At 55.7% G+C, this 23505-nt stretch overlaps 1 protein-coding gene across 4 annotated transcripts in view; it reads left to right on the top strand.

Moving 5' to 3' along the window:
* The window catches only part of GLI2 (GLI family zinc finger 2), a 247474-nt gene extending 230026 nt beyond the window's left edge, over positions 1-17448 (top strand). For 3 of the 4 annotated variants that reach the window (XM_081242033.1, XM_081242031.1, XM_081242032.1), the window contains exons 10-14: positions 3644-3793; positions 8409-8573; positions 9818-10096; positions 11533-11869; positions 13265-16880. In XM_081242033.1, the coding sequence (XP_081098159.1) occupies positions 3644-3793; positions 8409-8573; positions 9818-10096; positions 11533-11869; positions 13265-15693 (3360 nt within the window). In that variant the 3' untranslated portion in view covers positions 15694-16880. Of the gene's footprint in view, positions 1-3643; positions 3794-8408; positions 8574-9817; positions 10097-11532; positions 11870-13264; positions 16881-16953 lie in introns of those variants that run through there. The other variant, XR_014016466.1, reaches the window with a different exon arrangement.
* Positions 17449-23505: the final 6057 nt, after the last annotated feature.

Raw genomic sequence — 23505 nt, 5'->3', positions numbered from 1 at the left:
ATTAGGTAAGCCAGCCAGCATCCACAAGATAACAACAAACCTGACCCTGAAACCTGAAAGAAGTTTCTCCCATGGAGGGAGGAGTTGGTCATTTCCTCTTGGAGACCATGCACAGACACCCAGTGTACATGGGTGCAGCTGGGTGTTTACGCCCATATAGGGAGGGGGCTGCTGTATGATGCCTGGGTGCTGATGGATCAGGAGATCAGAGAAGGCCGCGGGAGCTGGGTGTGCCCTTTCAGGGTCTGCCTATAAACTTTCTACAACAGCAGCCACTGTGGGCTTACTCATGCAGTGCAAACAGCAGGAACGGGAGCTCAAGGTAGGAGGTGCCTGGCTTCCGACCTGGCTCCACCACAGCTAGCCAAGTGGTTCTGAACAAGTGACTGAAGCTCTATGAGCCTCGGGTTTTTTCTCCTGTAAATAGAGGTGAAGCCCACTCTACAGAGGGGTGAAGGTTGACCATGATACCAGCATAAGCACGTAGCAGAGAGCAACCCTCCATACACGGGCATTCCCTCCTGGCTTCCTCCTCCCTGTTCCCCAGGCAGGCCCCGAGTGGTTCCCTCTTCTCCATCCAGGAAAGAGCTTAAAGTCAAGAATAAACCTCCCCCAACCCCAATGCACACTCCTTGGTGAGTGAGTGTCTGTAAAGGTGAACCTACATCAAGCTGGAAGCTCAATTGCTGGGTAGATCCCCACTCAGCAACTCTCTTACATTTTAACCAATTTAATTGTAAATTTGAGTTAGCTACCTGACATTTTTTAAATATTTAAAAATTATGTAAGTATTATATAAACATGTTCTCTTTATAATCAAATTGAGCACTATGGAAGTATACAAAATGTAGAGTAAAAATCCCCCTACCCTCTCCTTTCTCACCTCCAGAGACAAGCATTGTCCAGAGTTGAGCGTGGATCCTCCAGATGGCTTCTGTTCACACGCACACACGCGCACACACACGCTGGTCACACCCAGGAGCCATCCCACGGGAGCCACCTCCTCCCTAGCTCTGTGAAATCAACATTTAAGACACCACCCACTCCCCCTGCTTCCTTTTCTCATGGGCTTGCTCTCAAAGACTGTAGGTTTCTTTGGTGTTGGGGTTTTTCTCCCCACATTCTCACCCAGGGGACTGGACTTTCCCAGCAAACCCATTGCTGCTGACATCAAACCTGTAAAGCAGGGTCTTATCTAATCCCCCTGGGACTCAAACATAATTTTTCAACCAAGTGCTCTGAGCTAGAGTTCACATACACATCTTTTTTTTTTTTTTGGAGCTTCCTGGCTGCCAGTGCAAAGAGGGAAATAAGATTAGTTCAGCCAGCCAGCACCTGCAAGATAATAACACCTCTTTGGGTTAAACAAGTCTTGAGGTAGAGTAGGGGCCACTGGAGCTGTGAGCTGTGGGACAAATCAGATAGATGAAAGGGGGAAAAGAGAAGATCTGGAGCCAGGAGGGGTTGCAGGCAGAGAGGTGGAGGGAAGGCTGTAAAAGATGCTCAGCAAGGAGTGGGTCAGCCCTAAAGAGCGGGGAGGGGATTCCTCAAGTAAAGGCAAGGGGTCCAGGCGTGGGAAGAAGGGTTCCAGCTGCAGGCTCCTGCCTGGGTCCCTGGGCTGTGGGTGACCACCTGCACCTGGCCCTGAAAGGAGCAGGTTCCTGTGTTGGGGTGTGGGGAGCAGGCTGGTCTGCTCAGCTCCGTCTCTCTCTCTGCTCCCTGGGAAGATGGATGGCCTGGGCACGCACGCGAACTGGAGCCCCTAGTCAATTATTAACAATTTGTTGCTAAGCAAACCAATAAGAAAAAAACGAAAGGTATTGTCAGGAAGCATTTTTATCAGTTGAAAGGCTTTCAAAATGGAAAGTGAGGCTAATATAGTAAGATTTCCCTGGTAGTTCAAAGCGCCGTAGATTTTGCTTGCTCTGATGTCGGCATTTGGATGCATGACGGTCCGGCCTGTCACCCAGGGCGCCAGGGCCCAGCGGTTTTCTGTCTTGCGGGAAGAAGATGCTGCTGGACCCCAGATGCTCAGCTCCGGCATAGCCTTGTAGGTTGCAAGGTCTACAGAAGCGCCGTCCAGTAGAAAGACACCACCAGCCCCAGTGCCAGCCCCACATGTAGTCTTACATTAGCTAGGGGCACGTTTAAGCAGAGTGAAAGGAAACAGGTAAACTTAATTGGATTCATGTATCAATATTTTGTTTAACCCAATATATCTAATGTTATCCTTTCTGCATGCAGTCAATATATCACAAAATTATTGAGATATTTTACATCCTTTTTTCATTCTCAGTCTTCGAAACAGGTGTGTGGTTTATACTTACAGCCCATCCTGGTCGGGACCAACCACCTTTCAGGGGTGCAACAGCCACGAGTGGAGAATGGCCACCAAATGGGACAGTGTGGGTCCAGACGTGGTGGCAGAGATGCCACCATTCCCACTCCCCAATTAAACAGACAACCTGAAAGATTAAGGACATAAAGGTCCTGAGGCCCCACCCACGTATCAACACATCCCAAAGCTCAGAAGTAGTAAGAGCCCTGCTCCAGTGAGGACTGCAGCCTTCAGTTAAATCATGAAAGCAAGTAACAAAACCAAATGTCCTACTCAGGGTGGCTTGCTGCTCTGCTACCTGTGACAGAAAACCTCCGTGGCCTGTTGCTCCCCATCACAGGGAGAAACTGCCCCCCGGGGGGCGCACAGGTGATGGGCCCAGGGCAGAGGCCAGAAGGCGTGGGGGCAGGGGCTGAGAAGAAGAGAAAAGTCCTCCCCGTGCTCCTGACCCAGGGCAGTGCTGGCTGGGATGGGTCTGAGGCCCACTCGTCCAGGGAAGGCTTTCTGGCCATGCACTTCCCAGCTGCGCCTGAGATGCCCCCCACACCCTGAGCACCGAGGGCCCCCACCACCACTGCAGGATCAGCTGGATGTCTTGGGCTGTCCCTCCTTGCTCTCCTGGGCCGTTTTGTCCCCCGGGCAGCATCACACAGTGCCCAGGGCACACCGTCAGGGTCTGGCTCTAGCTCCATCCTGGGCAGGCTACTTTAACAACCTGGGCTTTTGTGAAAAGGGGACAAAGCTGTCATCTCATGGGTCCCTGTCAAAAAGAGAGACGAGGATGCATTTATGTTTCTGTTACGATAAAAATGTTAGGGAATTCCCTGGCGGTCCAGTGGTTAGGACTCGGCGCTTTCCCTGCCGAGGGCCTGGCTTCAACCCCTGGTCGGGAACCAGATCCCACAAGCCTCATGGCCTAAAAGAAAAACAAAAATATTATTTAAAAATTTCTGGAGCCATAGGGACAAGCTTGGGAGAGGCTGCTCATGCCCCCACTGTGTGCATGTCTGCCCCACCGCAGCTAATGAGTGCCTACTGTTTGCAGACTGGAAGCATCATCATAACCATCAGTTCTCCATAGACCAGAGCCTCCATAGAGCCCAGACTGGAATGAGCGGGGTATCTGTGACCATCATGGAGGGTCACTTTGATGACTAATTGGAAGATGCAGCCCAGATAACTCACGAGGAGGCGTGGCCGGCACCTGGATGCTGGCCCATGCGGCGGCGGGTCTGCATAGACCAGGTGGGGTCTGGAGGGGTGGGTGGACGGGCTCACCCTTCCCCGTGGGCTTCTTCCCGGCAGCATATCAACAACGAGCACATCCACGGGGAGAAGAAGGAGTTCGTGTGTCGCTGGCAGGCCTGCACGCGGGAGCAGAAACCCTTCAAGGCGCAGTACATGCTGGTGGTGCACATGCGCAGACACACGGGCGAGAAGCCCCACAAGTGCACGGTGAGGGGCCACGGGCCGGCCCATCGGCCAGCTGACGGGGCTGGTGTGGGCAAACCGGGTGGATCAGCGTTGGGACAGGCCTTGCCGACAGGGTGTCCAGTCTGCCCCGGCCCAGTCATGGGTCCTGGGGGCCCCTCTTCCGTCTGTCTGCTGCTCCAGATCTTTGCTTACTCTCCCTGTGGGGCAGCGTGTGCATCTCGGTACCTGCGGGGGGTGGGGGGGGGGCGTGCTGGTGTCTCTGTGGTTGTGTCTGCGTTACCAGGAGCCCCATGGTGCAGCTGTGCCCTCACCCGACAGGGTGACCCTGCGCAGGGGGCCAGCTTGGTGGCTCCCTGCAGCCTGTCCTCTGCACAGAAAAGAGTTTCACTGGAGCGTCCCAGATTGAGCGATGACGGATTAAAAGTCACTTGGGTTGAGTTTCTTAAAAAGTGGGGACTTAGTGATAAGACCTTTTAGACAGTCTCCCTTATGGAGTCAACAGGATTTGTGACGCTATTGGGTTGGACAAAAAGATCGGGGAAACCCAAACGAACTTTTTGGCCAGCCCAATGTGTTTGGTGAGACCTTTTTTTAAATTTTTATTTTATTTATTTTTCTCTACAGCAGGTTCTTATTAGTTATCCATTTTATACATACTAGTGTATACATGTCAATCCCCATCTCCCAGTTCATCACAGCACCACCCCTCCCCCGCCACTTTCCCCACTTGGTGTCCATACGTTTGTTGTCTACATCTGTGTCTCTGTTTCTGCGCTGCAAACCAGTTCATCTGTACTATTTCTCTAGGTTCCACATATATGCGTTAATATAGGTGAGACCCTTTTTTTTTTTTTTTTTGCGGTATGCGGGCCTCTCACTGTTGTGGCCTCTCCCGTTGCGGAGCACAGGCTCCAGACGCGCAGGCTCAGCGGCCATGGCTCACGGGCCCAGCCGCTCCGCGGCATGTGGGATCCTCCCGGACTGGGGCACGAACCCATGTCCCCTGCATTGGCAGGCAGATTCTCAACCACTGCACCACCAAGGAAGCCCTAGACCCGTTTTTAACACAGGAATGGCTCCCTCTTTCAAAGACCGGTGGCCCCGTGATGCACTCCTGTGGCTGTGACAGAGGCCTCTGGGAAATGCTCTTTGTGAATTACCGTATTTCATAGATTCTGAGACATACACTTCGTTGTCATTTTAATGACTCTGAAATCAGTCTGTCTTAAAATCGGTGGTGTCCAGGATTCAATGAAATACACTACCTTTGTGGGCAAGGTTTTGGTTTTTTTACATTGAGATAGAATTCACATACCATAAAGTTCACCCTTTTTTTTAAGAATGTACAATTCAGGGCTTCCCTGGTGGCACAGTGGTTGAGAGTCCGCCTGCCGATGCAGGGGACACGGGTTCGTGCCCCGGTCCGGGAGGATCCCACATGCCGGGGAGCGGCTGGGCCCGTGAGCCATGGCCGCTGAGCCTGCGTGTCCGGAGCCTGTGCTCCCCAACGGGAGAGGCCACAACAGTGAGAGAGGCCCGCATATCGAAAAAAAAAAGAATGTACAATTCAGTGATTTTGAGCGAATTCACAGACTTGTGCAGCCTTCACCACTAGCTAATTTCAGGACATTTTCAACACCTCCCCAAAAGAAACCCCATACCCACCAGCAATCACCCCCATGTCCCCCTCCCCTGCATCCCCTGACCACCACTAATTTGCTTTCTGTCTCTATCAACATGCTTATTCTGGGCAGTTCATAAAAATGGAATCAAACAATGTGTAGCCTCTGTGTCTTTTCCTTCATTTAGCATGTTTTCAAGGTTCATCCATGTAGTATCATGTATGAGTATTTCATTTCTTTTTGTGGCTAAATAATATTCCACTGTGGACAGATCACAGTTTTTTATCCATTAATCAGTTGGTGGCTATTTGCATTGTTTTCACTTTTAGGCTTTTAACACTGCTATGAACATTCACTTTCAAGTTTTTGTGTGGCTGTGTTTTCAGTTTCTTACGTATATACCTAAGAGTGGGTCATAGAGTCATAGAGTGGGTCATTGCTGGGTCATAGAGTAACTCTATGTTTAACTTTCTGAGGACCTGCCAAACTCTTTTCCAAAAAGGTGACAGTATTTTACATTCCCACCAGCCACGGGTGAGGGTTCTGATTTCTCCACATCCACACCAAAACTTGTAGTTACCTGCCTTCCAGTTACCTAGTCATCCTAGTGTGTGTGAAGTTGCATCTCATTGTGGTTTTGATTTGCATTCCCCTAATGACAGATGATTTTGAGCATCTTTTCATGTGCTTATTGGCCATTTGTATATCTTCTTTGGAGAAATGTCTACTCCAATATTTTGCCCATTTTTAAATTGAGTTATTTGTCTTTTTGTTGTTGAATTGTAGTGATTTTACTAGAGCCTGATTGGATATATGATTTGCAGATAGTTTCTCACGTTCTGTAGGTTTTCTTTTTTTTTCTTTTTTTTTTTTTTTTTTTGCGGTACGCGGGCCTCTCACTGTTGTGGCCTCTCCCATTGCGGAGCACAGGCTCCGGACGCACAGGCTCAGCGGCCATGGCTCACGGGCCCAGCCGCTCTGCGGCATGTGGGATCTTCCCGGACCGGGGCACGAACCCGTGTCCCCTGCATCGGCAGGCGGACTCAACCACTGCGCCACCAGGGAAGCCCCTGTAGGTTTTCTTTTAATTTTCTTCATGGTTTCCTTTGAAGCATAAAAGTTTTAAATTTTCTCAAAGTCCAATGTTTTCTTTGCTTGTGCTTTTGTTGACGTATCTAAGAAACCACTGCCTAATCCAAGGTCACAAAGATTTATCCCTATATTTTCTTCTGTGAGTTTTATAGTTAATAAGTATAGTTTTATTTATATAAACATATAAATATATACGTGTATACATTTAGTAAGGTAGTTCTTCCATTTAGGTCCTTAATCCATTTTGAGTTAATTTTTGCAGAGGGTGTGAGATAAGGATCCAACTTCGTTCTTTCGCATGTTGTTACACAGTTGTCCCAACCCCATTTGTTGAAGAGACTATATTTCCCCCATCGAATGGTCTCGACACCCTTGTTGAAACCCAGTTGAGCCTAAATGTATGAGTTTATTTCTTAACTCACAGTTCTCTTCTGTTGATCGATAATACATCTGTCCTTATGCCAGTACCACACAATGTCTTTTTTTTTAATTGATGTACAGTTGATTTACAATGTTGTGTTAATTTCTGCTGTACAGCAAAGGGACTCCGTTATACACATATATACATTCTTTTTTATGTTCTTTTCTATGATGGTTTATCCCAGGAGATTGGATATAGTTCCCTGTGCTCTACAGTAGCTTGATTACCATAGTTTTGTCGTAAGTTTTGAAATTGGCAAGTGTCAGCCTTCCAAATTTGTCCTCCTTTTGCAAGATTGTTTTGGCTCTTCTGGATCTTTTGCAGCAAGTTATTTTCTTAACACCCCGAGTGGTAGCAAACCATAGCCCTCTGATATGAGCTGTGAGCTGCAGAAACAAATAAAAGGCATTGGAGCCAAGTGTGCCCAGTCAAACTGGTCCGGAGTAAAGGGGAGGATGTGAAGAATGAGACAGTTCCTGCTGGGGTTTACGTGTTATTCTGGGGGCAATTTTCACAGCTACACTGGATGCAATGGCGGTGTGTTTGGAATAGGTACCTCCTGCAGTGCTCCTTCCTTCCTCCCTCCCTCCCTCCCTTCCTGCCCCTGTCTCTGGCTCCCTCTTTTCTTCCTTTCCTAAAATGTTTATTGAGCACCGCACATGTTTCTCTTCCTCAGGCGCTAAGTCCTAGGAACACAGAAATGAACAAGACCTAGAAAGTACCTGCTCTCCGGGAGCTTGTATCCTAGTGGGAAGGCCATATAACAAAATGATTAAGATAATTATAAACTGTGTTAGGGAGTACAAAGGGAAAAGGGTGGTATTATAATTAAGAAAATCAGAGAATTGTTCTCGGAGGAGATGACCTCAAAGATTGAGAGGGAGTGGGCCAAGCCAATGCCGGGGTGGGTGGGGGTGGGAAAGAGGTTCCAGGCAGAGGAGACAGTGTGCGCAAAGGCCACTCGCCAGGAAGACCTTAGCGGGGTCAGGGAGCAGAAGGGACCGAGGGTGAGGATGGCCAGCTCCCTCAGGGACGCGGAGGACTCCGGATTTTATTCTCAGCACATTCAATGCACAGAACAGTTCTAATCAGGGAGTGGCGTTGGGAAACGGTTGAAGAGAACATTTACAGATTATTTCCCATAATCACAGGGGAAGAGTCTTTACAATGTGCTGTTGATTTTAACGAGCAGAATAAGTAACTGAACGCTTGAGATGTTCCCGATTCGGGTTTTAAAAATGTGCGGGGATGAACTGCAGAGTCCCCAGAATGAGACTTGCCGGGGCCGTGGACGGTGTCATTTTCTTCCACGTTTTTGCGACGTGTCATCTATATAGTCAGGAAGGAAGGTAGATGCTGTCGCTGAGACCCGTGCGCCCGGCTGCCCGTGCGGGTCAGAGCGAACGCCGGGGAGGGGGAGGGGCCAGCGGGCCGGCCGCCAGGTCAGGCTCCCTGCGGTGGATCTGGGGCGCCCTCACTGACTGAACCCGCCTCTTCCCAGTTTGAGGGCTGTTCGAAGGCCTACTCCCGCCTGGAGAACCTGAAGACGCACCTGCGCTCCCACACAGGGGAGAAGCCGTACGTGTGTGAGCATGAGGGCTGCAACAAAGCCTTCTCTAATGCCTCGGACCGCGCCAAGCACCAGAACCGCACCCATTCCAACGAGGTACCCGGCCCCAGGGAGGCGGGCAGCGGGCGGGCGCACGCCTGGGGCCCCGCGGACACGTGCGTGAACGCATCACCCTCATCCCACGGCTTCTAGACGCCCGTAGGCCATTCGGTGCTTTGGTGCCACTTCCCCCCGCCCCCTGGTGTGGGGACTCAGCACGCAGCGGCAGCCCTGTCCCCCCTGACAGGCTGGCAGCGCGGATGACACGCTCCAGCCGCTCGTGCCGCCCGGGCCTGCGGAGCTGTCGGTCCCTCCCCGCGTGGGGCACAGAGCAGCCTCTGTCTCTCCTGGTTGCCAGAGCCCCAGGCAGGGCTGAGGGAGCCCAGGGAGGAAAGTCGGGTGGGAGCTCGTGGGAGCTCTGTACCCGCCTTCCGGTCCCTGCCCAGCCCCTCAACTGCCGTCACTCAGGTAGACTCAGGAACGGATGTTTCTAAACGTTTTGATACATTTTGGACCCCAAAGGGACCTGCTCCAATGCTGGTAGGAGGTTCGAGGACTTCCCAAAGGTATCTGAACCCCTCAGAGTGTCTAAAGACAAGAGCTAGCCTCGGATAGGGGTGTGTGTGAGTATGTGTGTTTGCAAGTATGTATGTGCATGTGTGTGGCTGTGGATGTATGTATTATGTGTGTGGGTGTTTACATATGTGTGTGTGTTTACGTGGATGTGTGTGCTTGTATGTGCATACATGTGTGTACCTGTGTGTGTGCATGCATGTAGACAGAGTATGTCTATATGTGGATGTCGCTGGTGTGTGTGTGTATGAGCTCAGGACCGAGGTTCAGAAACCCTGGGTTTTCATCCCACTCCTGGGTGACTTGGGGCCAGTGTCTTTGCCTCTCTGAACCTGTCTTTCCTCATGAGAGAGAGCAGGTGTTCGCGCTGTGTCACAGACGTATAACGAGGTAATACACTCGCTACTGATACCAAAAAGCCCAGCACCCCAATCGCTATGCAGATCACACCAGGCACTGTGTGTCCCTTCCCTCCACAGGCTCTGATCCATGTCCCCGGTCCGTGGTGGGGCCCCCTTAACCACAGGCTTACCTGCCGGAAAAGGTGGCAGGCGAAGCCGGCGGGGTGGGGCTCCTGCGGGGCGGGGCTGACGTTGCTGCGTCCAGGGGTCCAGCACCTTCCTACAGTGCCGCCAGCTCTGCCGAAGGACGCGGCTTCGGGAGGACGGACGGTGCTCCCACGCGGAGTCTGCCTTCCTATCCCATCCATAACGCCTCTCCTCTTCCAGAAACCCTACATCTGCAAGATCCCAGGCTGCACCAAGAGGTACACAGACCCCAGCTCCCTCCGGAAGCACGTGAAAACGGTCCACGGCCCAGATGCGCACGTCACCAAGAAGCAGCGCAACGACGTGCACCTCCGCACCCCCCTGCTCAGGGAGAACGGGGACAGCGAGGCCGGCGCCGAGCCTGGCCGGGGCTCCGAGGAGAGCGCCGAGGCCAGCAGCACCAGCCAGGCCGTGGAGGACTGCCTGCACGTCAAAGCCATCAAGACCGAGCACTCCGGGGTAAGCAGGGCTGCGCAGCAGAGGCCCGGTCCATACCCCGTCCCCAGGAGGCCGTGCCCAGCAGCACCAGGAGCGCGAGGATGTCCCTCCTCTCTCCAGCTCAGCTGGCCCCCATCGCCAGCAGCCCGTGGGTGACGGGGATGCCTCCCCCCGACGCGGTCAGTTTGCAGGGGGCGGGGCGGTAGCCGGTGTCTGCCTTTCCAACCAGTACCCGCCGCCGCCGCAGCCGCCCCCGCCCCTCTGTCCTGTCTCTGCGTCCTTGCCCCTCTGGCCTGCACCCCTTTTGTTCTAACCACCTGTTCTTTGTCTCCACCTCTTTCTCCTGACTGTACCTCCCCTAAGGATAGACGGTACGGAGGTGAGCGGAGCGGCGGGGTGGGCTCTGGGCGCGCTGGCGCGAGTGAGGGGGGCTGGGGCGCTTGTCCGGGCTCCTGACGGCCGGGAAGGCAGGCACCGCAGGTGGGGCCGTCGGAACAGCTCGAGGCCGGCAGCAGGGGTCAAGCTTGCAGGCACAGGAGGAAGCAGTGGGGTCCGAGCCCACGTGAGGGTCAGGGCAGGGTGGGGGTGTGAATCTGGACTGCGGAGCAGGGCGGGCGTGACCTACAGAAGGCCTTCAGTGCCGAGGTGAGGGATGTGGGCCGTGCTGTGTGCAGCTCCCCTGGAAAGGTCTGGAATTTGGGAGCCTTCAGGTTAGAAATGAACCAAGGATGCTGCACCCCAGGTGAGCCTCATGTGGGCTCAGATCCCAGGTCACGGTGGAGGGAGCCCAGGTTCTGTGGGGTTCCACCCCGTACACGTGTGCCACGAGCTCTCGCCTCGATTCACCCTGTTGCAGAGGGAGGGCTGGTTTGGGGTGGCCACTCAGGTCAAGGGCGAGGGCTGTGTCCAGCAGCTGCACCCTCCGCGGTCAACCCTTCCCTTTCTAGCAACCCACCTCCGGCCTGCTGGGCAGACGGCAGGTAGCAGGCCTTCACTGTTTTTTGCTTTATCGAGCGGCCCACCCCCATCGCTGTTGTTGGGGTACTTGAGTCGCCTCTTTCCTGTCAATTTCGCGCGGCTGCGGCAGCCTCTGTGGGGCTCAGCTTCAAAGGGTCCACATACTGAAAGCTCTACAGGCAGAGAGCTCCGGCCCAGACATTGGCTGGGAAAGCTTAGGAGCATAGCAGGGGGCTAGGGCGGGTGGGTGGTGGGTGCCTGGCGATTACCCGCTGCCTTCTACTCGCCGGGTGGTCTCCATCCATCCACCGACTCTCTCCAGGAGTCAGTTCGGGTCCCGCTTACAGTTGGGGAAGCCGGGGTTCAGAGCAGTGATGCTTTGAAAGCTCCTCCATACGGCAGCTTCCTGCCCCCGGGTGTGCAAGGGTGCAGCGTGGGTGGCGGGGCCGGTGGGTGCTCGCACCCTCTGAGTCTGTGCCTTCTCACCACGCTCCCCACAGCTGTGTCAGTCCAGCCCCGGGGCCCAGTCTTCCTGCAGCAGCGAGCCCTCTCCTCTGGGCAGTGCCCCCAACAATGACAGTGGCGTGGAGATGCCGGGGACAGGGCCCGGGAGCCTGGCAGACCTGACAGCTCTGGAGGACCCCCCGGCGGGGGCCGACGCCTCTGCCCTGGCCACGCCCTCTACCGGTGGCCTGCAGCTGCGCAAACACATGACCGCGGTGCACCGGTTCGAGCAGCTCAAGAGGGAGAAGCTCAAGTCGCTCAAGGATTCCTGCTCATGGGCCGGGCCGGCTCCACACACCCGGAACTCCAAGCTGCCCCCGCTGCCGGCAAGTGGTGAGTGGAGGCCCCGGGCGTGCAGGTGTGCCTTGGAGAAGATGGATCTTACAGGCCCATTGCACAGGTCAGGGAATTGAGGCTCAGAGAGGTGAAAGTGCTTTGCTCAGATTGGTGGCAGAGCTGAGACTCAGCCGAGGCCTGAGTGGCTCCAAAGCCCACGCTCTTCCGGCTACAGCATGCTGCATCCCATGAGCCCCAAGGCAGGCAGACCCAGCTCAGCTCTTGCTCTCCTCATGAGCCATCCACTTGTCTCTCAGGCACCTGCCGCACACACCACAGCAAAGGCCCTCGGCAGGACAGTGATACGTTCCCGGTCCCTGTGGTTAGAAGGCCAAGTTACGAGATGCCGAATGAGCACATAGCGCCGAGCACAGAGCTCAGGGCAGCTCGAGAGAAAGCAAGGCAGCCGGGAAGGTGCAGGGAGGGCGTCACGGAGGGGGCGGCCCTGTGCTCAGCCTCGGGAAGCGTTGGCCAGGCTTTGAGGTGGAAGACGTCTTCACCAGGCATTTCTCGAGTGCCACCGTGCCAGGCTGCGTGCCGGGCGCCAGACACCTTGGGGCACTGAGCCTCCAGACTGCCCTCCAGGGCCCAGTGTGCACCGTGGCACTGAGCTATTAGGAGGAGACCCTGAGAGGCACCACCGTGCTCCTCCTTGAAGGGGGGATTCGTTGCCCCAGCTGTCGAGGGAACTGCCGGCAGATGGCCTTCAACTCCCCACCTCCTCCAGAGGTTGCCTGGGGTGCTGACAGCTGCCTCACCCAAGGTCACCCTTCCCGGCATGGCCCACATCCAGGGATAGATCTCTGCAGGGCTGTAGAGGCTGCTCAGGGCCCCGAGCTGCCTGTGAGATGAGCCGCGGCTGGCGGTGGGCCTGCGTTGCAGCTGTCTTCTCCCTAACCACTCCGCCGCCTCTCCGCAGCACCCCGCCGTGGCTGTGGGTCTCAGGACACTCCCCCTGAACAGCCTGCTGGGCAAACTCAGTCCCAGGGGAGCCCACCTGGCAACACCCATCCGTAGATGGTGGGGATGCAGGGAGGCTGTGGCCAGGGCCCTCCTGGACTTTTGGGGATAACGCAGTGCTACGGAGAGGCACATCCCATCCACAGCTGGAGAAACTGAGGATGGGACCGAATGAGAGCACAGGGCCAGCCGGGCAGTGCTAGACGGGGACCGGGCCTCCTGACTTCCACCAGCCGCCCTGGCAGTGAGTGCCACCATCTGCTGACCGTCCCTTCCTTTCTTCCTCTCGTTGAGAAGTCATTGGCTGCGTGCCTGCTGGGTGCCAGGCCCCGTTCCAGGGCTCTAGGCCCGGCAGGCTCAGCGCGGCCCAAGCAGGCAGAGCACCGCCCCTTGTCCCCAGTCCCCGGCGCTGACCCCTCTCCTCTCCCGCAGGCTCCGTGCTGGAAAACTTCAGAGGCGGCGGCGGGCCGGCGGGGCTGCTGCCCACCCCGCGGCTGTCCGAGCTGTCCGCCGGCGAGGTGACCGTGCTGAGCCACCTGCAGGAGCGCCGCGACAGCTCCACCAGCACGGTCAGCTCGGCCTACACCGTGAGCCGCCGCTCCTCGGGCATCTCCCCCTACTTCTCCAGCCGCCGCTCCAGCGAGGCCTCGCCCCTGGGCGCCGGCCGCGCACACCCCGTCAGCTCCGCCGACTCCTATGACCCCATCTCCACCGACGCGTCGCGGCGCTCCAGCGAGGCCAGCCAGTATGGCGGCAGCGGTGGTGGCGGCCCGGGGCTGCTCCAGCTCACGCCCGCCCAGCAGTACAGCCTGCGGGCCAAGTACGCGGCGGCCACGGGCGGGCCGCCCCCCACCCCGCTGCCCGGCTTGGAGCGCGCTAGCCTGCGGACCCGGCTGGCGCTCCTGGATGCGCCCGAGCGCACGCTGCCCGCCGCCTGCCCGCGCCCGATCGGGCCTCGGCGGGGCAGCGATGGGCCGCACTACAGGCCAGCGGGGCCGGCGCCCTCCTTCCCCCACGAGGCGCCGGGTGGTGGGGCGCGGAGGGCCAGCGATCCCGGGAGGCGACCCGACGCCCTGGCGCCCCCGCGGGTGCAGCGCTTCCACAGCGCCCACGACGTGACCCCGGCCGCTCTGCCGCCGCCCTGCGCCCAGGGCCGAGGCCTCCGTCTGCAGAGCCACGCGAGCGCCGACGGCGGCCTGGCCCGCGGCCCCTACTCGCCCCGGCCGCCCAGTATCAGCGAGAACGCAGTGATGGAGGCCTTGGCGGTGGGGGCGGACGGCGCGGGCCCCGAGGTCGGCCTCGGGCTGCCGGAGGACGACCTTGTGCTGCCCGACGACGTGGTGCAGTACATCAAGGCGCATGCCGGTGGCGCCCTGGAGGAGAGCGCCCCAAAGGTGTACCCCCCGGAGACCACCTGCTTCTCCGAGAGCCCCAAACTGCCCAGCCCCGGGCTGCACGGCCGGCACACGATAGCGGCTGCAGACTCCAACGTGGGCCCCTCTGCCCCTGTGCTGGGAGGCTGCCCACTGGGTTACGGGGCCCCCTCCAACCTGAACAAAAACAGCATGCCTGTGCAGTGGAACGAGGTGAGCTCCGGCACCGTGGACGCCCTGGCCAGCCAGGGGAAGCCGCCGGCCTTCCCACAGGGCCACCTGGCAGTGGTGCCGCAGAAGCCAGCCTTCAGCCAGTACCCAGGCTACAGTCAGCAGGGCCTGCAGCTGAGCGCCGGGGTCCTGGACAGCTTGCAGCCTCACCTGCAGCCCTGCGGTGGAGCACCCTCCGCGCCCAGGGTAAATTACATGCAGCAGCTGCGGCAGCCAGGGGCAGGTGGCCAGTGTTCCAGCATGGCGGCTGCTGTGAGCGCCCACCCCGGCTTCGGCCAAGCCCATCCCCAGCTGAGCCCCCTGAGTGGGACCCCGCACCAGTTCCCCCGGTCCTGCAGCAACATGGCGGCCAAGCCAGGCCACCTGGGGCTCCCCCAGCAGATGGAAGTTGTCCCTGACCCCGCCATGATGGTTAGCAGCCACAGGGAACTTGACGTCCCCAGTTCCAGCCTGGCTAGGATGCCACCACCTCACCTAGCCCAGAGCTACCCCCAGCAGAGCCATCACCTGGCCACAGCCATGAGCCACGAGGGCTACTGCCAAGGCCCCAGCCTTGTGCCTTCCCACCAGCCTGGCTTCGTGGGGCCTCAGCAGGGCCCGACGGGGGCGGCCGGATCGAGCTTCGGCCTAGTGCAACCCCGGCCACCCGCAGAGCCCGGCCCTGCTGGCCGCCGCCGTGGGGTGCGTGTGGGGCAGCAGCTGGCCTATGCCAGGGCCGCTGGCCACGCCATGGCTGCCCTGTCGGCCGACCAGGAGTTGGCAGAGTCTGTGCCCAGGGGGACGATGGGCGGCATGTTGGCCCTGACTCCCCAGGCACCCTCCCAGGATGCGGGCGGGGCCCAGGACCGCAGCACGCTTTACTATTACGGCCAGATCCACATGTACGAGCAGAACGGAGGCCTGGAGAACCAGGCTGGCTGCCAGGCCATGCGGCCCCAGCCTCCGCAGCCCCAGGCCTTGCCCTCACCAGGGCTTAACCAGGTGTCCAGCACTGTGGACTCCCAGCTACTCGAGGCCCCCCAGATTGATTTTGATGCCATCATGGATGACGGTGATCACTCCAGCTTGCTCTCGGGGGCCCTGAGCCCCAGTCTCCTCCACGGCTTCTCCCAGAGCTCCTCCCGCCTCACCACCCCGCGCAACTCCCTGACTCTGCCCTCCATCCCCGCGGGCATCAGCAACATGGCCGTTGGGGACATGAGCTCCATGCTCACCAGCCTGGCCGAAGAGAGCAAGTTCCTCAACATGATGACCTAAGGCCCCGGCCCCTGGCGCTGTGCGGACCCCGAGGGACCAGCGCTTCCCAGAGCGCGGGGCTTTCGTCCGTTTCATCTTTTTCCCCAAAAAGTATTAAATAGGTCTGAGGGAGTTTGGCCAGTGGCTGGTTCAGACCACAGAGGCTTTAAGGGCAGGTTTATGTGCGTCCTGTCTGGTCTTCTTTTTAGATTATCTGTCGGAACTCTGAAAAAAGCCTCAACAGAAAAGGCAAGGCAAAAATGCAAACTCGTTTACACAGCGCTTCGCAGCCTTTGGTGTTTATAGGACCACTCTGCTCTGGCTTTGTCACCTCTGTCATCTGGCTGATGAGGGGTTACGTTGGCCCAGGGCTTTCTGAGCACACGTGGAAAGAGGCGAGAGGAACCACATTTGGGTTTGAATCTGAAAGCCATACTGGGTATTCTAATCCAGGCAGATACGTTTCTTGTTCCAGTACCTGCAAAGTAAAGGAATTCATGGCCCACCGGAATTCTTCTATGAAGCTTAATTCTTGAGGCCTCTCACATCCCGTGCCACGGAGTGGAAGAAAATTTTTACCTGGGTGATTTGGAAGCACATCCTGATTCCGGGTTTGGTAGAGCAGGCATCTCGACCCCGCAAAGCCAAGTTTACAGTTGGCCGACTGTCCAAGTGTGTGTGGATGAATAAAGTATGGAAGTATCACCCACAAAAAGGAAAGAAAACAGTGTAATACTCAGGACAAGCCCAGAAGCTACCCTGGCCTCTCCAGACCATGTTTACAGTGTTCCCGCGTGTAGAATGTAGCCCTTCCTGAGAAGAACACATTTCTAAATACCTCGGGGCTGCCGGAGCTGCTGTGGGTTAAGGATGGCCAAGGTGAGCTGAAGCATGGCCTGGGGCCTGGGTAAAGTGAGCACGCCAGGGGCCCAGCTTCAGGCTGCCCTGGAGGTCTCCCAGTAGGACGAGGAAGTCGCGTGTTTACCCAAGCCTGTTTCTCCCATGCACTACGCACCCACTTGACCATGGATAAACCCCAGGGCTTGACAGCAACCTCCGACCAAGTTCCTCCAGGCCGTGCTGTTCGCTCGCCAGCGGCCCAGTGACCAACCCCCTAGCTACAGCATGCAGTCATGACGTCTTCTGGATTCCCTTCCGCCGCCCTCCTGTTCATTTCACAGAGAACGGTGGGTGATATGCATGGTGTTTTCGGTGGGGGTGGGAGGGTGAAGGGGTTGATTGTTGGGGCTCTGGGGGACATCCCTGAATTCTCCTCTTCAGCATTGGCCAAGCCGCACCTGGAAATGGGATTTGCAACTGACATCAGAAAACATTGTTCCGGAACATACAGTAGGGTAAATAGGTGCATCCACCCCGCCACACACATGTACAAACACAGCACACCTTTCCCATGTTGAATTCGTGGCAACCTTGCCAAATCCACCTGCACCACTAAGAACTTGGAACCGACTCTGACCCTGACTTCAACCAGGACAGGGCCGAAACCTCACCTGGGCCTCTACATCCCAGAACAGCAAACGCTTTGTCAGGGTCCAAAGTCAAGGCCAGCTTCAAGCGACAGCCCTGGGACACCTCCAAGGCTCTGGACTCTGTGTGGTGCATGGTCTTTCCCCGTGCTAGGATTTCACTAGCTGTTCCCAGCCTGTATATTGTCTGTACAGAAGGCAGCATCCCTGAAAATACTGTAGGTGAGTCATCCGGTCAGATTTATATGTCCAAAACATTTTTAGCTTTTTCTACATGCGATGAATGGAGATGACATACCCGAACTTGTAAATAAGTCTTTTTGTACATTAAAAAAGTAATTTTTTCATAATTTATTTAGTCTATCTGCTTCCTCCTTGACAGTAGTTAATGAAAACCTGGGCCATAAATTCGGTGCCTTTGAACGGAAACGAGGCTGTATTTTTTTCTCAGCAGCGTCAAAATTGACTATCCCGCCTTGGCCAGGAAATGTTTAAAGCTGGGACTTTTACTGCCTGTCTGTTTGTTGTCTGGAGCGGGGGTGGGGCTGGGGTTTGACGCAGTACAGGGGACGTCTGGCTGCTCTTGCAGCCCGCTGGACGGAACATCTGGGTTGGTTTGCTGACTGGTTGTTGACACGAGGTGCAGCTGTGGTCCCAAGCCCTCCCCATGTGGGAAGCCCCCCTTGGACGAGCAGTCGGCTGAGCACGGTTGAGTCGTGGGGAGTGGGGAGAGGAAGGCAGGCGGCCCCCTGTGCTCTGGTGCAAAAGCAGAGTTAGATGGGCAGGTGTAGTACCCAGATACCCAGCAACCAGCCTGGGGCGAAGGGGCCAGTAGGGAGCAGCCATGTGCAGGACTCTGAGCCCCGGGGGGCGGCCCTGGCAGGTGCACAGGGGGACCCGGGTCTGGAGAGCCAGCAGGCTGCCATCGACAGCGTTTGGGCTACTGCCCTGAGCCTCAGGGGGACTGGGGAGGGGGGCCATGAGTCCTTGGATGAATTCTGGAGCTGGGAGGGGAGGGCGCAGGACCGGGTTGCCAGGGGTAGAAGGCACCCTCTGTAGGGCCAGGGATGCTGGGCCTCTGCACGCCCGGCCCGGGCCCCTTAGCGCACTTCACTCCAGGAGAGAAACCTTGGCACCCAGCTCGGAGACTCAGGAAGCCAAAACCACGTGTGGCGCATTCAGCTCAAAACTATTCTTGTGGATGTCATGGATGCACGGAAGAAGCCTTCTCTGGTAGTAAGTGTAGGAACCCCCCCGAGGGAAACAGAATTCAAAGGTTTCCTTTCTGGGAGCATCCCAGAGTCTTCACTGTGCATTAGGGGAGCCTTCACGTCTGTGGCCGCATCTTCCTGGTGGAAAGACCACAGCCGACTCCCAGCCCCGGGGAGCCCCTCTCTTTGAGGGGGGGACTTACTTAGCTGATTGCACGCTCCGGAGGAGGAACTGAGCGTACCTGGCTGGGCCCTTTCCTCTGCTTCTCTCAAAGCCCGTCCTCAGGCTTCGCATCTCCCCTGCTTCTTAACGGGCCTTTAAGTCCCCAGATGCAGCTCTGCCCTGCTTTGGGGACGGGGGAGGCCAGGATGTTCAGTGCTGCCTGAGACCGGATGGGCCACGGTATTAAGAAGCCCATAGAGGCCACTCAACTCAGCCACGCGCTCTGTGTCACTTAACCACAGCCACGGTCGTGCTGCTTAAGAATACTCACGCAGCCTCAGCACCAGGTCACGGCATCTGTTTGGCTGATGAATCTGGGTCCGCTGGGATTTGACTGATCCCGGTTGGGCCGGGCTGGGCAGCTCAGCTGGGAGCAGCTCATCCAGCCGGCTTGGCGGGGGCGGCTTGGCCGTGTTCCACATGACCCTCATCTTCCTCCCTGGTCAGGAGGCCGGCCTGGGCATTGCCTTCTCAGGGTAATAGCAGAGCATGAGAAAGCAAGCAGAAAAGGTTCTGCCTCTGCTCAGAATCAGGGCACCATCAGTTTCCCCGCATTCTTCTGGCAAAAGCAAGTCACGTGGCCAAACCCCTCATCAGCGACGGGACGTGTCCTCCTTCCACGGGCAGGAGGGCGACAGAGTGCCCATTTCTCAGCAATAATACAGTCTCCCGTGGTCCGCCCTCACAGACTCATGTCCCTCCCACAAGCAGCATGCACTCACGCAAGACCCCAAAAGTCTATCCAATCAGTCATTAGGCTCGAAGTTTAAGATCGTGTGGTCTGTACCTGTTCTGGATGCGTCTCTCCTTGACCCAGAGACTCGTGAACTAAATAGAGTTCATACGCACACCCAGCGCACAGAGTGGACCAGAGCTGGAAGCGCGCGGCAGTTGCCACTCCCGTCTCAGCCGCTGGTCCACAGCATCTGAAGTCCTGCTGGGGAAACGTCGCCAGTGGCCCTACCCTGGGTCACCCTATTCCTGGGTGGAATGTTCCCCAGTCTGTTGTACTCTGCCGCTCTGGCGTCCACATCGGGGCGTTCTTTATTTTCCATCTGCCTTCCCATTGTACAGAGGGCATTGAAAAGTATACCTCCTTGGGTAGCAAAGTACCGTCCAACCTCGTCCTGCCTGCAGAAGGTTGGGAGCCTGAGGTCCTTTATGTGTCAAACACCCTCATTGTGCTCCACACTTACAATACATGTGCCCACTCAACTCCCTCAGACATGGCGGGTTTTGATATTTGATTCCAGTCCACCCTGTGCGTCAAAGCCACACCTGTAATTCCTTTGGCGACATGCCCCATCTCTACATTGATTACTGACACCCCACATCAGGCTGTGTCTAGGCACCGCATTGTCACTGAAGGGATATTCAACAGTCACCTTATTCCTTTCAAGGGCCACAAGACCAAGGGCATTAAAATCAAGAGCATACCCTAGATTTCGTCTTGACTCTGAGGCCGTGTCTCACCGGCACTGCCCTGGACTTGGTCTCTGTGCCCCAGGCCAGAGCTTCATCTGAAGATCTGGGAGCAGCAGGAGAAACAGGAAACAAGGAATCATTTCGTTTTCTAAATTCTGCTTGACACTGGCTGGTTCCTTTCTGAACTCATCTCTTCCTTTGGGTACCTTATCATTTACAGCTCAAAGAAGCTGCTGTTTATAATATTCTGCCTGGAAACCAGCCTGCCGAATTCCACAAATTCATAGAAACGTTTTCTCCCTCCCCAAAGAACATAGGTACTCATTGTACCAACTACTTCTTCACCACATCACCCAGGTCACCATTTTTCTTGCCATGTTTCCCACCTCCTCTAAATGTCCTCACTGCCCAGTTCCAGAACTATGCTCCATATTTTAGGACTTGTGAAAGCAGCCTCCCATTCTGGGTACCAAGTCCTGAATAAGCACCAGTAATGCTATCTAATAAAAACCGCAGAAGTCCTGAAACCTAAGCCACCCAGCATTTATTTGGTTCAGGAGTCTGTGGGCCAGCTGAGGGTGTTGCCCTGGGTGGGCAGCTGAGGCAGCTCAGCTCTGTTCCTGGGCCTTCTCCCCCGGACCCAGAGCATTGTTTGGACATCATGTTGACGGCATAGGTTCAAAAGCGCAAGTGAAAATACAGGAGGCCACTTAAGACCTGGGCTTGGAACAGGAGGCCGGTCACATAACTGAGCCCCAAATCAATGGAAGAGGGAAATGCACGCCTCCTGTAGAATTATCGCAGGTTGGTATCTGAACAATAATCCAACCTCCCGCATCAGACCAGCTTTGATCATAGTAAGACTGAATTGTAGCCTCCATCTCTCTCTCCTGACTCCGTATCTTAGTTAGCTCTAAATCCAAAAGGAAGGAGAGCGGGGTCATTCATTGTGGCCCAGTAACCAATGACGCGCCAAAGTCAGCTTCTGAGCCGATGATGTGCATCTCTTCCCAACTCTGTATTCAGAGAGTTCATAGTGATCACTGACATTGGCCGTGTAGGGAGAATTCATACCATGGAAATCAGCAAACACCACCAACCAGGGCTTCCCGCCTTCCACCGCAGAGAGCTGGTCGTTAAACATTTGCCCGTGTACCTAACAGCATGCTCGAGTCCTGTGAGTTGCCAATAGCCTGATACGTCCAGAGGTCTCTTCTAAGTTTCTACATCCCCAAACCCATTTTGTGGGAGAACTTGTTTTTTCTTTTCTTTTTTTTTTTTTTGCGGTACGCGGGCCTCTCACTGTCGTGGCCTCTCCCGTTGCGGAGCACAGGCTCCGGACGCGCAGGCTCAGCGGCCATGGCTCACGGGCCCAGCCACTCCGCGGCACGTGGGATCTTCCCGGACCGGGGCACGAACCCGCGTCCCCTGCAGCGGGAGAACTTTTGAGTCCAGAGTGCCATGGGCTTTCAGACGTTAAAAGTCATGCAATCTGGGCTTACCTGGTGGCGCAGTGGTTGAGAGTCTGCCTGCCGAGGCAGGGGACACGGGTTCTGGCCTCGGTCCGCGAAAATCCCACGTGCTGTGGAGCGGCTGCAACCGCGAGCCATGGCTACTGAGCCTGTACGTCCGGAGCCTGTGCTTCGCAACAAAAGGGGCCACAGCAGTGAGAGGCCTGCGTACCGCCAAAAAAAAAAAAAAAAAAAAAAAAAAAAAAGTCATGCAATCTATCTTATAATATTGCTTATATGTGGAATCTAGAAAAATGGTACAAATGAGCTTATCTGCAAGGCAGAAGTAGTGCCACAGATGTAGAGAACAAACTTATGGACACCAAAGGGGGAAGGGAGGTGGGATGAATTGGGAGATGGGGATTGACATATATTCACTACTATGTATAAAATAGATAACTAATGAGAACCTGCTGTACAGCACAGGGAGCTCTACTCAGTGCTCTGTGGTGACCTACATGGGACGGAGATCTAAAAAAGAGTGGATATACGTGTCCGTAGAGCTGATTCACCTTGCTGTACAGCAGAAACTAACACACCGTTGTAAAGCAACTCTACCCCAATTTGAAAAAAGGAAAAGTCATGCAATCTGTTGTTCAGAGGAAATTGACTAGCTGAGGTAAAGGACACCGATGAAAGTGGAGCTGATCCACTGGTGGTGAGAGCAGGAGACCGGAGCCCACAGCCCGCCCCCACCCCCACCCCCGGGTTGCCCCGCCAACCAGAGCAACACACACATGGGCCCACAGCGGGGAGTTTGCAAACCAAACCTCTAGTTCGGCCCTGAATGAATTAAGGCCCAGAAAAATGAGCACGTTCTAAACTTAGGATTAGGACTCCTGCTTCTAGAGTCCCGGGAGCAAGCTGGCTACCCCAGTACCGATAGCACAGGCATGGCCCATATGTACTATTCAGCCCTTTCCTTCCTTCTGGCTCTGATGGTCTGAGTTAGTCCTTTGAAATAAAGAGCTGTGTCTGATCCAGCCCATGAGAGCCCATCAGTGGTTCTGATTAATTCTGCAGATTTTAGTTCCAAATCCGGTGGTTCTGGAAAGCTTCACGGAGGTGGAGTGAACCAAACATTAAGAGAGGAGCAGAAATTGGATCTTGTGAGCGGCCCTTGCAGAATGTATTTGAACCTGAGGCTATGTCCGCAGTCTACAAAGAATTCTGAACAGAGACCTGGAGCTGTAGAAACCTTGAGGTGTCCTTAAGAGGTATTGGGGTTTGTTTTTTAAATGGATTGGGGGTTAGGGGAAGGGAGGAAGAAGCCTGTGACCTGGCAGCTGGGGACCCGAGGTTTTGGGGCCAGAGTCTCACCATAGAACTAGTCTTGTGACTGTGAGCTGAGGGTCTCTGATGGGCCCTTCCAACTCCAAAATGCACTCCAATGGACTGCCTCGGTTCCAGAAAATCTATTACTGAAGCATGTTTCCTCTGGGTGCAAGCATTGAAGCCCACTGAAAAAGACACCATGGGTACCCAGATCATTCAAACGATGAAGGAATGCATGGAGGAGCCCATGGCAACACTCTAAGCCCTCATCAACTGCTTCCTGAGCCACCTGGGGATTTCTTGCAGCTGGGTAGGCGTGGAAGAGCTGCTACATGGTGGCAAACTGGTCTTCTTCCATGCAGGGGACCCGCGTTCGCTCATTAGTTCAAGTTCAGAAACACGTTCTCTGGACTCAGAGGTCATCTGAGGTTACTGAAAGGTGACCAGTCTTCAGCTGCTTCTTAATCTCCTCCGTCTTCTCCTCTCTTCCTCCTTCTCCTCCTATTTCTTCTTCTTCTCTTCTTCTTTTTCTTCCCCTTTCCCTTCTCTTCCTTCCCTCCTCTCTTCCTTCCTTTCTTCCCCACCCCTCAGCTGGTGAACATGAGCAAGAACAAGTGTATGAGGCCAACATGGGATTGGGTCACTACAGGTAGGGTGATGTGTGTGATGACGTCATGCATAGGAAAGGCGTGATGGGCTTG

Source organism: Mesoplodon bidens (genome assembly GCF_964165515.1).
Source record: "Mesoplodon bidens genome assembly, chromosome: 8".
NCBI lineage: Eukaryota > Metazoa > Chordata > Mammalia > Artiodactyla > Ziphiidae > Mesoplodon > Mesoplodon bidens.
The sequence above is the reverse complement of the archived record's forward strand: the minus strand, read 5'-3'. Positions and strand labels throughout refer to the sequence as shown.